Source organism: Ranitomeya imitator, chromosome 4 (genome assembly GCF_032444005.1).
Source record: "Ranitomeya imitator isolate aRanImi1 chromosome 4, aRanImi1.pri, whole genome shotgun sequence".
NCBI classification, from domain to species: Eukaryota; Metazoa; Chordata; class Amphibia; order Anura; family Dendrobatidae; genus Ranitomeya; species Ranitomeya imitator.
Window position 1 is genome coordinate 423454720 of NC_091285.1, and position 12959 is coordinate 423467678.

General features: G+C 43.4%; 1 protein-coding gene across 7 annotated transcripts in view; it reads right to left on the reverse strand.

Moving 5' to 3' along the window:
* The window catches only part of SBF1 (SET binding factor 1), a 260258-nt gene that overhangs the window by 166785 nt on the left and 80514 nt on the right, over positions 1 to 12959 (reverse strand). For 4 of the 7 annotated variants that reach the window (XM_069765473.1, XM_069765469.1, XM_069765470.1 and 1 more), the window contains exons 3-9: positions 11935 to 12066; positions 8042 to 8164; positions 7736 to 7846; positions 7497 to 7520; positions 1701 to 1806; positions 1488 to 1620; positions 418 to 526 (exon numbers count right to left, since the gene is read on the reverse strand). In XM_069765473.1, the coding sequence (XP_069621574.1) occupies positions 418 to 526; positions 1488 to 1620; positions 1701 to 1806; positions 7497 to 7520; positions 7736 to 7846; positions 8042 to 8164; positions 11935 to 12066 (738 nt within the window). The remainder of the gene's footprint in view (positions 1 to 417; positions 527 to 1487; positions 1621 to 1700; positions 1807 to 7496; positions 7521 to 7735; positions 7847 to 8041; positions 8165 to 11934; positions 12067 to 12959) is intronic. The other 3 variants (XM_069765474.1, XM_069765471.1, XM_069765468.1) reach the window with 1 other exon arrangement.

Sequence of the window (12959 nt, forward strand, 5' to 3'; positions counted from 1 at the left end):
CAACTTCATTGAAGAGCAATTAGCCGATTCTGTATGCAGCATTTCTTCACATCTGAGATCAATTCTCTTAAGAGAACAGGAAGAACTTCCCAAATTTCTGGAGCAGTGGAGAATACTGCACGAGTTTAACAGATAATTTAATATCATGATTTAATTGACATGGTGAACGTCCCTTTTGGCCACTTATCTTTACAGACATGACTGAAAAGACTGTACATTTTTTCAATAGAATCACTGAAGTAGAAAGATTGGGGTTCGAGTAACACTTACAATTCCCAATTGCAAACTTGTAAACTATTACCAGAGAAGTCAGAAAGAATTTAATGTGTTAAACCTTTACAAAATGGATTATTAGCTTGAAAATTGTGTTCTGGCATGCAGTAAAGCAAGGCTAATAAATTCATGACATATTCTTACCAGGTCTTGGGTCTCTGCCCGAAAGAGAGCATTTACACCAATAATGAATGGCGTTGGTGTGCTCAGAACCTCAAGAAGCTGAGCAGGGAGAATGGGCACATACGTGAAACTGAAAAAGAATAAGGCGGCGGCAAACCATTGAGATTGCAGGAGGTCTACAAGAAATGTCATGACTTCTATATCAAAATTTAAAAGGAACATATCAAAATTGTTTAGTCCATGTAAAGCAGGACATGTTACTTAGATGCTTCGACATTACCACCTCATTTTTCTTGCAATTCTATATCTGACTTCAGCATAACACAAATATTGTTCCCCCTTGAAAACTAATTTTCAAGAGACATAACTTTTTTTTTTGTTGTTGTTGTTTATTAAGGTCAGGCTGGAAAATGGGAAAAAATATTTCTGGGTAAAATTGGGGGAAAAAAATAAAAAACAGCAATTTTTTTTTACATTTTCTTATGTTAGATCTGTGACAAAAATGACCTGCTATCTTTGTAAGGAGAGTTAACAAACTTTTAGAATTATTTATGGTCTATTATTGGAGAGCTCAAAGATCATGAGAAAGGGAGTCCTGTGCCCATGGTATGAAGAGAGTAGCCATTGCTCCTGTGCACTGTCCTTGTATTTGATGCTACCAAATATAACACATACTCGGTTACGTTCCTCATAGATAATGACAGCCAATCAATTCCAATAAGAGGCATCGGACCCCTGTTTTGTGAGCTGTCGTGGTCACACCACCACTGGAGACCACTAGCGATCATGTTTTATGTGCAGGACAACTCCAATAACATTAATGGCGGTTTAGCTAATGCACAAGTTCATGGAACACAATTAAAAAAAAAAACAAGAAAAAAACTACTTGTTACTAAGCCCAGTCATTAGAAGATATGAAAAGTATGGCAAAGACTAAGCTACGGTTTTATTTTAACCACTGAATTGTAGGTGATGGAGTAGTGGGACATTAGTATTAAAGTAGTAGGAACATGGCTTTACCAGACGATATATAGAAAAAGGAGCATTAGGCAAGTGGGACTTTCATTGTCCATCTCCAATAAAAATTCTACCTGTATCTGAGAGGAAACATTATAGCCAGGAGAGCTCTGCAGGCTTCAGTCAGGCGATGGTAACTCCGGGAAAGGAACAAGATCTTGTGCTCGGTGAGAGCTGCACAGAACAGGCACAACACATTGGTGATACCTGGAAAGCAGAAATATTAAAAGCAAAAAGTTAAACAAGAAAAAGTAAAACAAGTAAGAGACTGCCATGTGGCTACTTACCAAGCTGTCGGAATAACAGGGCTACACTACAGTTGCTGATAGGTAGAGAATCACATATTGGGGTCTGGATCACTTGGCGGTCCCCTGCTCCCAGAGATATGGTTCTCTACAGAGATCAGACAGAAATATTCAGATGTGAAGCAGAAGCTTTACTAGTCAGTAATACAGTGGGATCCCAGGTAAATAAGTGTAGGTGAAAATTCAGTTCCAGCAAATTAGAGTGGCAGATTGCAATGGAGGACAAGGTGACTAAATTGTGACAGGAGTGCATAACTGAGGGAGTGAAGAGGTTAAGGTCAACTACAAAAGTTTAGGCAACTAACCAGCCACATTGTGTTTGCAGAATGTGCTCATCTCCTCACGTGACAAATTACCCAGTAGGCCTTTTACGCTCCAAAAATGTAAAGGACTGTGACTGTGTTGACATACCCATGGAAGGGATCACCGCCACTTATTTTTATTAGTTGGCCTTTAATAACAATACTATTCAATTGCTCAGTTCTTACCAATTACTAAGCACAGTCTCGAGATCACCAGCATAAATGTCATCATACCCTCTGTGCCAAACACAAAATTATGAATAGGGCTGTCAAGCTTGAGAAGAGCCCACTCTAACATCGCAGACACATCGTGGCCAGGCACATGCCAGTGTACATGAAGATAAGAAGCGGTAGTATGAAAAGTGCAGCAGAGAGAGGAAAGGCTCAGCGAGTTGGTTTCATAATATGAAAATGTACTAATCGGTTTTGTATTCATTGTACCTGTCTGGAAATGGTGTCAGACTGTTACTGGCGTGTCATATGCTTTAATAAAAACTATGTGATTTAAAAAAAAAAAAGAAAAGAAAAAAAAAAGGAAAGGTTCACCCCCACCCCAAAATAACACGAATTGGAAAAGAATCCCAAATTCAGAAATAAAGCTTCTTTTACTTGAGACATTGGAAAAATTGAACATGGGTATAATTATTTTTAACATATGTAATACTCGACAGGTGACAATGTGCAATAGAAGGAAGCATCATCTATTACTAGGAAGGGGTATTAAATATTGTGATAAATATAACCGCTAATGCAAGGGGAAAAAAACGCATGCAAAATTAATGATGCATCCATAATGCCAAGGATTCATATACTAGACTATTAAAGTCTCAGATTCCTAAAAGTGTTGGGGTTTCCTATTAAGCATCTGGAACACAGTGCTGGAATAGGGGGAATTTGCAAGTTTACAAATGTAACAAATCATAGCTCAGTGGAGAACTGGACACAGGGGAAACTTAGTTATGTCAATTAATGTAGCCCCTTTTTTTCTTTTCACCTCAAGTACAGCACTGTGAATTTATGGCACTTTGTTGTGGGCTTTAGTTCCATGCTCTGGTAAATCGAAGGAGTGAAATTATAATCCGAAAGAAGGAAGTAGAGTCCGTGGCACCAAGGGACCCAGAGGAGAAAATGGAAGAGGATTCCTTCTATTTTGCTGGCTATACAGCACTTAATGTGAAGAGGGCAAAAACTAAAGAACTGGCTGCTCATTAAAGCACATTAGTCTCCAGAAATATAAAGATTTAGATAATTTGTACAGGGTTTCCAAAAGTAAAAATCATGTAAATAACCGCATATTCTTTATTATTAAAATCAAAAGGCAAATCATGCCACCAACCGTGACCAACCAAAAAAACAAAAACAAGTGTTCAACCCAATTAAAATCTATGGGTAATACTAGTAATCCCTGGATAGGAGCCTAGATACGCCCTACCTGCCAGCGGAGGTTGGCACCCTAGGAGGGAACATTTTGGCGCCCCCGCTCCACGATGACTAGCCCTAGGGGCCCTGATAAACCCTGCAGGCACTAATGAGACCCTCTACCCACAGACTATAGGACCTCTACCGCTCCACGATGACTAGCCCTAGGGGCCCTGATAAACCCTGCAGGCACTAATGAGACCCTCTACCCACAGACTATAGGACCTCTACCGCTAGACAAGAGAATACTAACCTAGGGAACAACTAGCACCCAGAATAAACATAAAAACAATATGAACACATAACGGGCAATATCCGGTGTCGTGGATGGTATCTCTCAGCAGAACATGGTAACCACTCAGGTAGCTGGTATCAAATATAAATTCTCGCTATGTATGGGGTTAAATACATCCCCAAGGATTTTTATCTCTTGTGCCTTGGACCCTTACAATCAGGGGTCTATTTAGACTTTCAAGAAGACACACTTCATAATTCAGACACCGGGTATATGGAGCTTTACAGGTAGTGATACCAGGGTAGAGACCATACCCGCATAGCACGAGTTTGATATATAGGTCATACACCTACCACAGTTAGTTCCACTGCAAGTATACCCAATACTCCATCTGTCTATACACACCGGTGAAAATACCTCATATCCTTAAAACATAGATCGTGGAAACCATTGATACTCATCTGCATTTCAAGGAGTACCGCACACCATCTGCCCTTCTACTGTTAGCGCCTCAACGCGTTTCGCCTACTCAGGCTCATCAGGAGGCCTGATGTAATGATAATTTGTGTCACAAACAATAGCTCAATGCCGACTGATACACACCTCCTTTTATGTCTCCCGCATAATGTGCCGTGTATTTGCGCCTCCCATCCATTTCCTGCGGCGTGTGATGTATAACGGTCATGCCGGGCGCCGCACTTTAGAGCGCATGTGCACGCTGGAACGCACAATTGCCATCCACCATGCACCTCGTCGGCACATATCGCTGACCGCTTCCGGTTTACTATGGAGCTGCTTCCTGTCTGGCGCATTCTCAAGCGCTCACCGAGTCTATACAGGCGGTTGCAAAGCCAACATGCAAATACTGACATCGCAGTCGCGGTACATCCTACCAGCCACGGCTCCGCCCCCTTACTTGATGCTTCCAGACAAGATACAGACTTAAAAAGTATCCTGCCTGGATACCACCAACGGGCCAAATCTTTTAAATATAAAAACAGGAGACACAGAGACCGGGTGCTCCATACTTGTTTCCACATACCCCCATAAAGATCAACGTCCATATCATGAGAGTTACAAGAAAGCGCTGCATACATTTACATTCTCCCATCTTCTTTCACAGCGCCATATCTCAGAGGTCTAACCCATAACACCTTCAGATGAGGGGCTTAATTACTGTCTACTGTCGCATAATCGATCATTCTCTTGGCAGGCTACTTATAGCCGCTATGCTTTCGATAAATAACGCCATATGATGTAAACTATATGCAATAAGCCCCTGATTCCACCAAATCGCACGGCACATACATGGAGAAACAGACAAAAGAAGGAAAAACGATGTTATTATCATATAAATATATGTACTTTCTGAATACTAGGAAGTCATTTAGCATAGTCAATGAACCCATAATACTGTAAACTCATTCTCCATTAGAGGAGAAAACGACGCACATCAGACAAAACAACGTATGTCTACAGGAAACCGGCGTATGACACCTGTTCATTAATTCCGCGAGGTTCCCGGGATTCCCTCATCTGAAGGTGTTATGGGTTAGACCTCTGAGATATGGCGCTGTGAAAGAAGATGGGAGAATGTAAATGTATGCAGCGCTTTCTTGTAACTCTCATGATATGGACGTTGATCTTTATGGGGGTATGTGGAAACAAGTATGGAGCACCCGGTCTCTGTGTCTCCCGTTTATATTTAAAAGATTTGGCCCGTTGGTGGTATCCAGGCAGGATACTTTTTAAGTCTGTATCTTGTTTGGAAGCATCAAGTAAGGGGGCGGAGCCGTGGCTGGTAGGATGTACCGCGACTGCGATGTCAGTATTTGCATGTTGGCTTTGCAACCGCCTGTATAGACTCGGTGAGCGCTTGAGAATGCGCCAGACAGGAAGCAGCTCCATAGTAAACCGGAAGCGGTCAGCGATATGTGCCGACGAGGTGCATGGTGGATGGCAATTGTGCGTTCCAGCGTGCACATGCGCTCTAAAGTGCGGCGCCCGGCATGACACTGTTATACATCACACGCCGCAGGAAATGGATGGGAGGCGCAAATACACGGCACATTATGCGGGAGACATAAAAGGAGGTGCGTATCAGTCGGCATTGAGCTATTGTTTGTGACACAAATTATCATTACATCAGGCCTCCTGATGAGCCTGAGTAGGCGAAACGCGTTGAGGCGCTAACAGTAGAAGGGCAGATGGTGTGCGGTACTCCTTGAAATGCAGATGAGTATCAATGGTTTCCACGATCTATGTTTTAAGGATATGAGGTATTTTCACCGGTGTGTATAGACAGATGGAGTATTGGGTATACTTGCAGTGGAACTAACTGTGGTAGGTGTATGACCTATATATCAAACTCGTGCTATGCGGGTATGGTCTCTACCCTGGTATCACTACCTGTAAAGCTCCATATACCCGGTGTCTGAATTATGAAGTGTGTCTTCTTGAAAGTCTAAATAGACCCCTGATTGTAAGGGTCCAAGGCACAAGAGATAAAAATCCTTGGGGATGTATTTAACCCCGTACATAGGGAGAATTTATATTTGATACCAGCTACCTGAGTGGTTACCATGTTCTGCTGAGAGATACCATCCACGACAGCGGATATTGCCCGTTATGTGTTCATATTGTTTTTATGTTTATTCTGGGTGCTAGTTGTTCCTTAGGTTAGTATTCTCTTGTCTAGCGGTAGAGGTCCTATAGTCTGTGGGTAGAGGGTCTCATTAGTGCCTGCAGGGTTTATCAGGGCCCCTAGGGCTAGTCATCGTGGAGCGGGGGCGCCAAAACGTTCCCCCCTAGGGTGCCAACCTCCGCTGGCAGGTAGGGCGTATCTAGGCTCCTATCCAGGGATTACTAGTATTACCCATAGATTTTAATTGGGTTGAACACTTGTTTTTGTTTTTTTGGTTGGTCACGGTTGGTGGCATGATTTGCCTTTGATTTTAATAATAAAGAATATGCGGTTATTTACATGATTTTCACAGTCTCCAGATTTTAAATTATAAACAGCATACAGGACTTAATAGTATCTCTAGACCTAATGAGGCTGGTGTGCTTACTTTAAAAATCCATTGTAAGAATGGCTGTATAATAATTTATGAAAGTATACTTAACTAAATGGAAAATAGTATTTTGTTTGTCAAATTCTAGCAGGACTCATGTACTGTATTTTATTTTGTGGATTTTACAGTAACCCTGACATGGATTTTCAAAGTAAGTACAATGGCCTTCTCAGGACTGATGGATCTGTGTAAAAATATATGCAGAATGTATTGTGAAATAAGCTTTAGGGCTTGGTCAATAAAAGGGTATTTTACAAATTTTTACAAAACACGGAGACCACTTTGACGCATATTTAAAAATGTTTTAATATACAGTGCCACAGAAAAAAAACAAGCCATACAGACATTTTTCCTGCAGCAGTGTATGCTAGACAAATGTGGTAATACATAGCAGCCACTAAGGTGAACGACTGTCCACGTAACAATTCAGAAGGTGGTTATACAGAGCAGGGGGCTTCCCTCTAAGATGTCCAATGTTCCAACAGGCCATATAGACAGGCATTAACGTCCAAAGACAGTCCCTTTACATGCTTGCATCTTAGTAAGATAGCAAGCCATTATTCCAGTTCTCTACTTTTGGTTAAAAATAAAATATCATGATTTACTTTCTTGGGAGTTTGTGGATTTTATTTATTCATTTATTTTTTTTTACACCCAAAGAAAGGATCTTTAATTTTCTCTATAGAGATAATGGTAAAGGAAAAGCAGGCTGTGTGCAGCGTGTGAGCTATTATAATGAAGTGCATACCATACCATCCTGCTCCACGTCAGACTGGGAGGAAAAAATTAATATGGAGTCAAAAAAAAAGGAAAGACCTGGAGCGCAAATAAATATATTGAATACAAGACAAGTCCACACAAGCAGACAGCCACTGGTATGTGATCGGTCCACCATGTAACTGGGCTGTGCTTCCTTCAGAAAATAATAATTTCATTTGACTTTAATGAGAAGAATTTAGATAACTTAGTAACTCATGTAGCACTGACCTGGGAGCCCCCTGCGACAGGGACAGTGCAAGTTAGTAGGTTTCCCACAACATTCTCTAGGGATACACTGAGGCCGTCCGTATGAATGGTGTAGATCAGACCTAGGGAGTCCTGTATGGGGGAAATATCACATATGCAATATGTTGCTAGATCTCTATATACACATTCCTAGCACTGCAAACATATCACTAGCGTAACTATATAATGACATGGAACACGGCGAGTACTTGAAGGGTGTAAACGTTACATACATCTATATTATGGATAAACTAATTATAGCATACATCGCTAATTCATGTTACTCACCCTAAAGACTTCTGGATGATCCAGACGTGACACAAGTACCAGCGTCTTTGGAGCATAGAGCTGTGTTGCATGTGGCAAGGGGGCATCTTCCTCTGCGTCCCCATCTCGCTGATCTAGGAGATTCTACAAAGTATATGCCCATGATTAATTGCAGAGAAACATTTGTTCAATAGTTTTCTGTTCATATACTTAAAAAATTGTATTTACCTAAAAATTAGTATACCAAAAACACATACTAGACAGAAGAGCATGCCAGCCACACATCACATGGAACAGAACAATTTTTTTCATGTAAAAATTTAAGTGTTATTAAATGTTCCATTAAATGGGGTCTGTCATCTCCAAAACTCAACTTAAAGAGGTGGTGCACTACAATGTATGTTCCGCTCATCTATATAAACTTTTTTAAAAAGTATTTTGATAAATACCTTATGTTGTCCTATGTGCCTGTGAGCGGCGCCATCACTGCTCGCTCAGTTCGCATCACGTGACCCCAGCTGCAGCCGCCGCTGATGTCAGGTCAACTTTCGGACTTCCTCGACTCACCCAGGTGTGACCCGGTCGCATGCGCCCCCCTGACTGACTGGGCTATGGGTGGTGTTAGACAGCCCAGTATCCAGAGCGTGATTTCCCGCTCTCCTCGGCTTCCATTGGCTGCAAGGACGTGCCGGATACTGGGCTGTGATGTGCGGTGAGACACCGTCCACAGCCCAATCAATCAGGAAGGGAGGGTGTGTGATACAGGTCATGCTAGGGTAAATCTGGGATGTCTGTAAGTTGACATGACATCAGCAGATGTCAGCAGAGGCTGCAGCCGTGGTCACATGATGAGGGAAAAGAAAAGGTTAAAAAATGGTTTAAATTGAGGAACAAAATATATATTTTATATATATATATATATATATATATATATATATATATATATATATATATATATATATATATATATATATATATTAGCTATTGAACCCGTTCTACGCCCGGGTGGCGAGCATTTATACTGGTATATGGTCTCCATCCTGTCATGTGCTGCTCCATCCTGCGTCCCCATCCTGCCATGAGCTGCTCCATCCTGCGCCCCCATCCTGTCATGTGCTGCTCCATCCTGCGATCCCAACCTGTCATGTGCTGCTCCATCCTGCGTCCCCATCCTGTCATGTGCTGCTCCATCCGGCGTCCCCATCCTGTCATGTGCTGCTTCCATCCTGCACCCCCGTTCTGTCATGTGCGGATCCTGTACACACGCTACCTGATTCCTTTCCGCCGGCATTTTCTTGGTCCTCCTGCTGCCGGAATCGGCGCCTGGGCAGTCCGCCACTGGTATGTGATCGGTCCACCATGTAACTGGGCACACTGCAGTGTGTCTTCAAGAAAATGGCGCCGGAAAGCGCGGACTGCGCAGGCGCCGAATCTGGCAGCAGGACCAAGAAAATGGCGGCGGAAAGGAATCAGGTGGCTTAAGTAACAAATTGCTGTGGCATGAACTGCCACAGCATCATCAGGGTGTCCTCACATCACGGATCATTAATGTCCCCCTGCTCCCGGCAGTCTGCGCTTTCCGGCGCCATTTTTTTTCCCCTGACAGTCTATAAAGGCTTCGGACAGTGACGCTCCCAGCGTTATATTATAGATAGATATAGAGAGAGATATATAGAGATATAGATAGATAGATAGATAGAGAGAGCGCCTTTATTAAGGCTGGGAGCGTCACTCTGTCCGAAGCCTTTATAGACTGCGCAAGCGCCGGCGAAGTCTGGACCCCACAGAGTGACGCTCCCAGGAGATCGTGGTATGCGTAAGCACTGAACGCACACCGCGATCTCCAACGGAGAGGCAGGGACGTGGCAGAAGGGTGAGTATAAGCTATATTCACCTGTCTGTCCCGTTCCAGCACTGCGCGCCGCCTCATCTTCCGGGTCCTCTGCCTGTGACGTTCACAGTTCAGAGGGCGCGATGACGCGATGACGCGCTTAATGCGCGCCGCCCTCTGACTGAACAGTCACAGCCAGAGGACCCGGAACACGGAGCGGCACGCAGCGCTGGAACGGGACAGACAGGTGAATATAGCAAGTGTCGGGGGCCTGAGCTAGCGGCAATACCGGCACCTGACCCCCACAGCGCGCCGGTGTCCCCGCCTGCTCAGGCCCCCCAGCGACGATAGGTGAGCATGTTATTTTTATATGAAGCATCTTATGGGGGCCGTCAACATTTATGGAGCAGTGTACGGGGCATATACTATGAAGCATCTTATGGGGGCCATAAACCTTTATGGAGCAGTGTACGGGGCATAAACTATGGAGCATCTTATGGGGGGCATAAACCTTTATGGAGCAGCATACGGGGCATATAGTATGGAGCATCTTATGGGGGCCATAAACATTTATGGAGCAATGTATGGGGCATATATTATGGAGCATCTTATGGGGGCCATAAACCTTTATGGAGCAGCGTACGGGGCATATACTATGGAGCATCTTATGGGGGCCATAAACCATTATGGAGCAGCATACGGGGCATATACTATGGAGCATCTTATAGGGGCCCTCAACCATAATGCAGCAGCATACGGGGCATATACTATGGAGCATCTTATAGGGGCCCTCAACCATAATGGAGCAGCATATGAGGCATATACTATGGAGCATCTTACGGAGCCATCAACCTTTATGGAGCAGCGTATGGGGCATATAGATGGGAGCAGCAAATTACAGAACGGTGGTGCAGGATGGGAGCAGCACATGACAGAACGGGGGTGCAGGATGGAAGCAGCACGACAGGATGGGGGCGCAGGATGGGAGCAGCAAATGACAGAATGGAGGCGCAGGATGGGTGCAGCACATGTGAGAATGGGGGCGCAGGATGGGAGCAGCACATGACAGGATGGGGGCGCAGGATGGAGCAGCACGTGACAGGATGGGGACGCAGGATGGAGCAGCACGTGACAGGATGGGGACGCAGGATGGAGCAGCACATACCAGGATGGAGACCATATACCAATATAAATTCTCGCCACCCGGGCGTAGAACAGGTTCAATAGTGTATGTGTATATATATATATATATATATATATATATATATATATATATATATATATATATATATATATATATATATATATATATATATATATATATATATATATATATATATATTATTATAATATATATATATACATACATACACACACACACTTATATACACATTGTAGTGGGCCACCTCGTTAAGCTACTTGTACGGTCATAAATGCCACTTATCCATTGTAAAATCATCCCTGTAGTGCAGGGATGCACAACTCCAGTCCACAAGGCAGACAGTGCATGATTTCCTTAGCATTGCACAAGGTGTGATAAACTATCACCTGCACAGGTAATGTGCAATACTAAGGAAATCCTGAAAACATGCACTGTTGGTGGCTTTAGAGGACTGGAGTGGTGCACCCTGCTGTAGTATATAGTTTTTATTTGCTTCGTTTTTTAGGGGGGGGGGGGGGGGAAGGGGGGGAAGGATTTTCTTTCATATGCAAAGGAGGAAGCTTTGGTGTTGTCAAAGCCTCGGTGCACCTTTAGGCACCCTCAATCAAGCTCTTTTTCATAAATGGATTGATGGATTTGACAGCCTTAGCTGAATCTGAGGCCTAGCGTGTGCACAGTTCGTGCAGATGCGCACTCATCCCTTCCTCCAATCATCTACTGCCCCATACACGGATACACAGAAGTGAAGCAAGCAGCCCCTGCAGACAGGAGAGGGGAGCGTGGCGGCCACACTAATACTGTGTGCACATGGTCGCTGGACTCCTGCTAGGTCAGCTCAGGCAGCGGTTACTATGGGCAAGCTATCAAAATGTACACCGTAGGTGTGCCACAGAACAGAAGTAGCTAAACAGAAATAATCACCTGTGCACACTCCTCCCAGAAGGTGAAACAGCTGCAGTAATGACGTTCTGAGTTGATGTCCGTCAGAACCGCAATGAAGAATGACGGGGGATTCTTTTCAGTACACAACTGCCATCCACTGGGCTGACAGAACTGTGCAAAGCAGGAGAAAGAAAAAAAAAAAAAAACACTGACAAATCATACAAACATTTCCAGACGTTTAAAGTGAAAGTGTCAGGACAGAACCTATAATCTCCGGCCCTTCAAATGCAAGTGTCCACACCGATCCATACATTGTAAGACTATATTCACATAATGCGTTTTTGCAGCTTTTTAATGCAAATTTTCAGATGCGATTTTCAGTACCAGCAAAGTCCACGAGATTTCAGAAATCTCATGAACACAGCTTGGTGTTTTTTTTCCCTGACTTTTGTCAAAGAGCTGTGTTTTTGCAAAATGCAGGATGTCGCATCTTTTAGTGTTTTTCAACCATTGAAAGCACTGATTAGTGCAAAGAACACTGCAAACAAACGCACGTATCAAGTGTAGTTTCAATTTGGTGGCAAAGCCTGATCAACTTGAATCAGATTATTTTTTTATGCACTAAACTTTATCAGCAGCATAAAAAGGGGGGCGGGGGGGCAGCTGTAAAACCGCAACATGTGAAAATAACCTGAGGCGGGTCAATGGCCGCACAATAGTATCGAGTTACACCTGCACTGTCTGTCCCCCCAAGTACTGTCAGCACAATATGTAAAAGTAAAGACAAGGCTGTAATACGGATTACATTGAGAACTTTGGTGGAGAAACCAACTTTGTTGTTGTTCTTTTCTAACCCCTTCACCCCCAAGCCCGTTTTCACCTTCCTGACCAAGCCAAACTTTACAATTCTGACCACTGTCACTTTATGAGGTAATAACTCTGCAACGCCTCAACATATCCCACGGATTTTGAGAATGTTTTTCCGCAACACATTGTACTTCATGATGGAGATAAATTTAGGGCCATACTTACGGTAGTTTATTTTTGAAAATATAAAAAAAAAA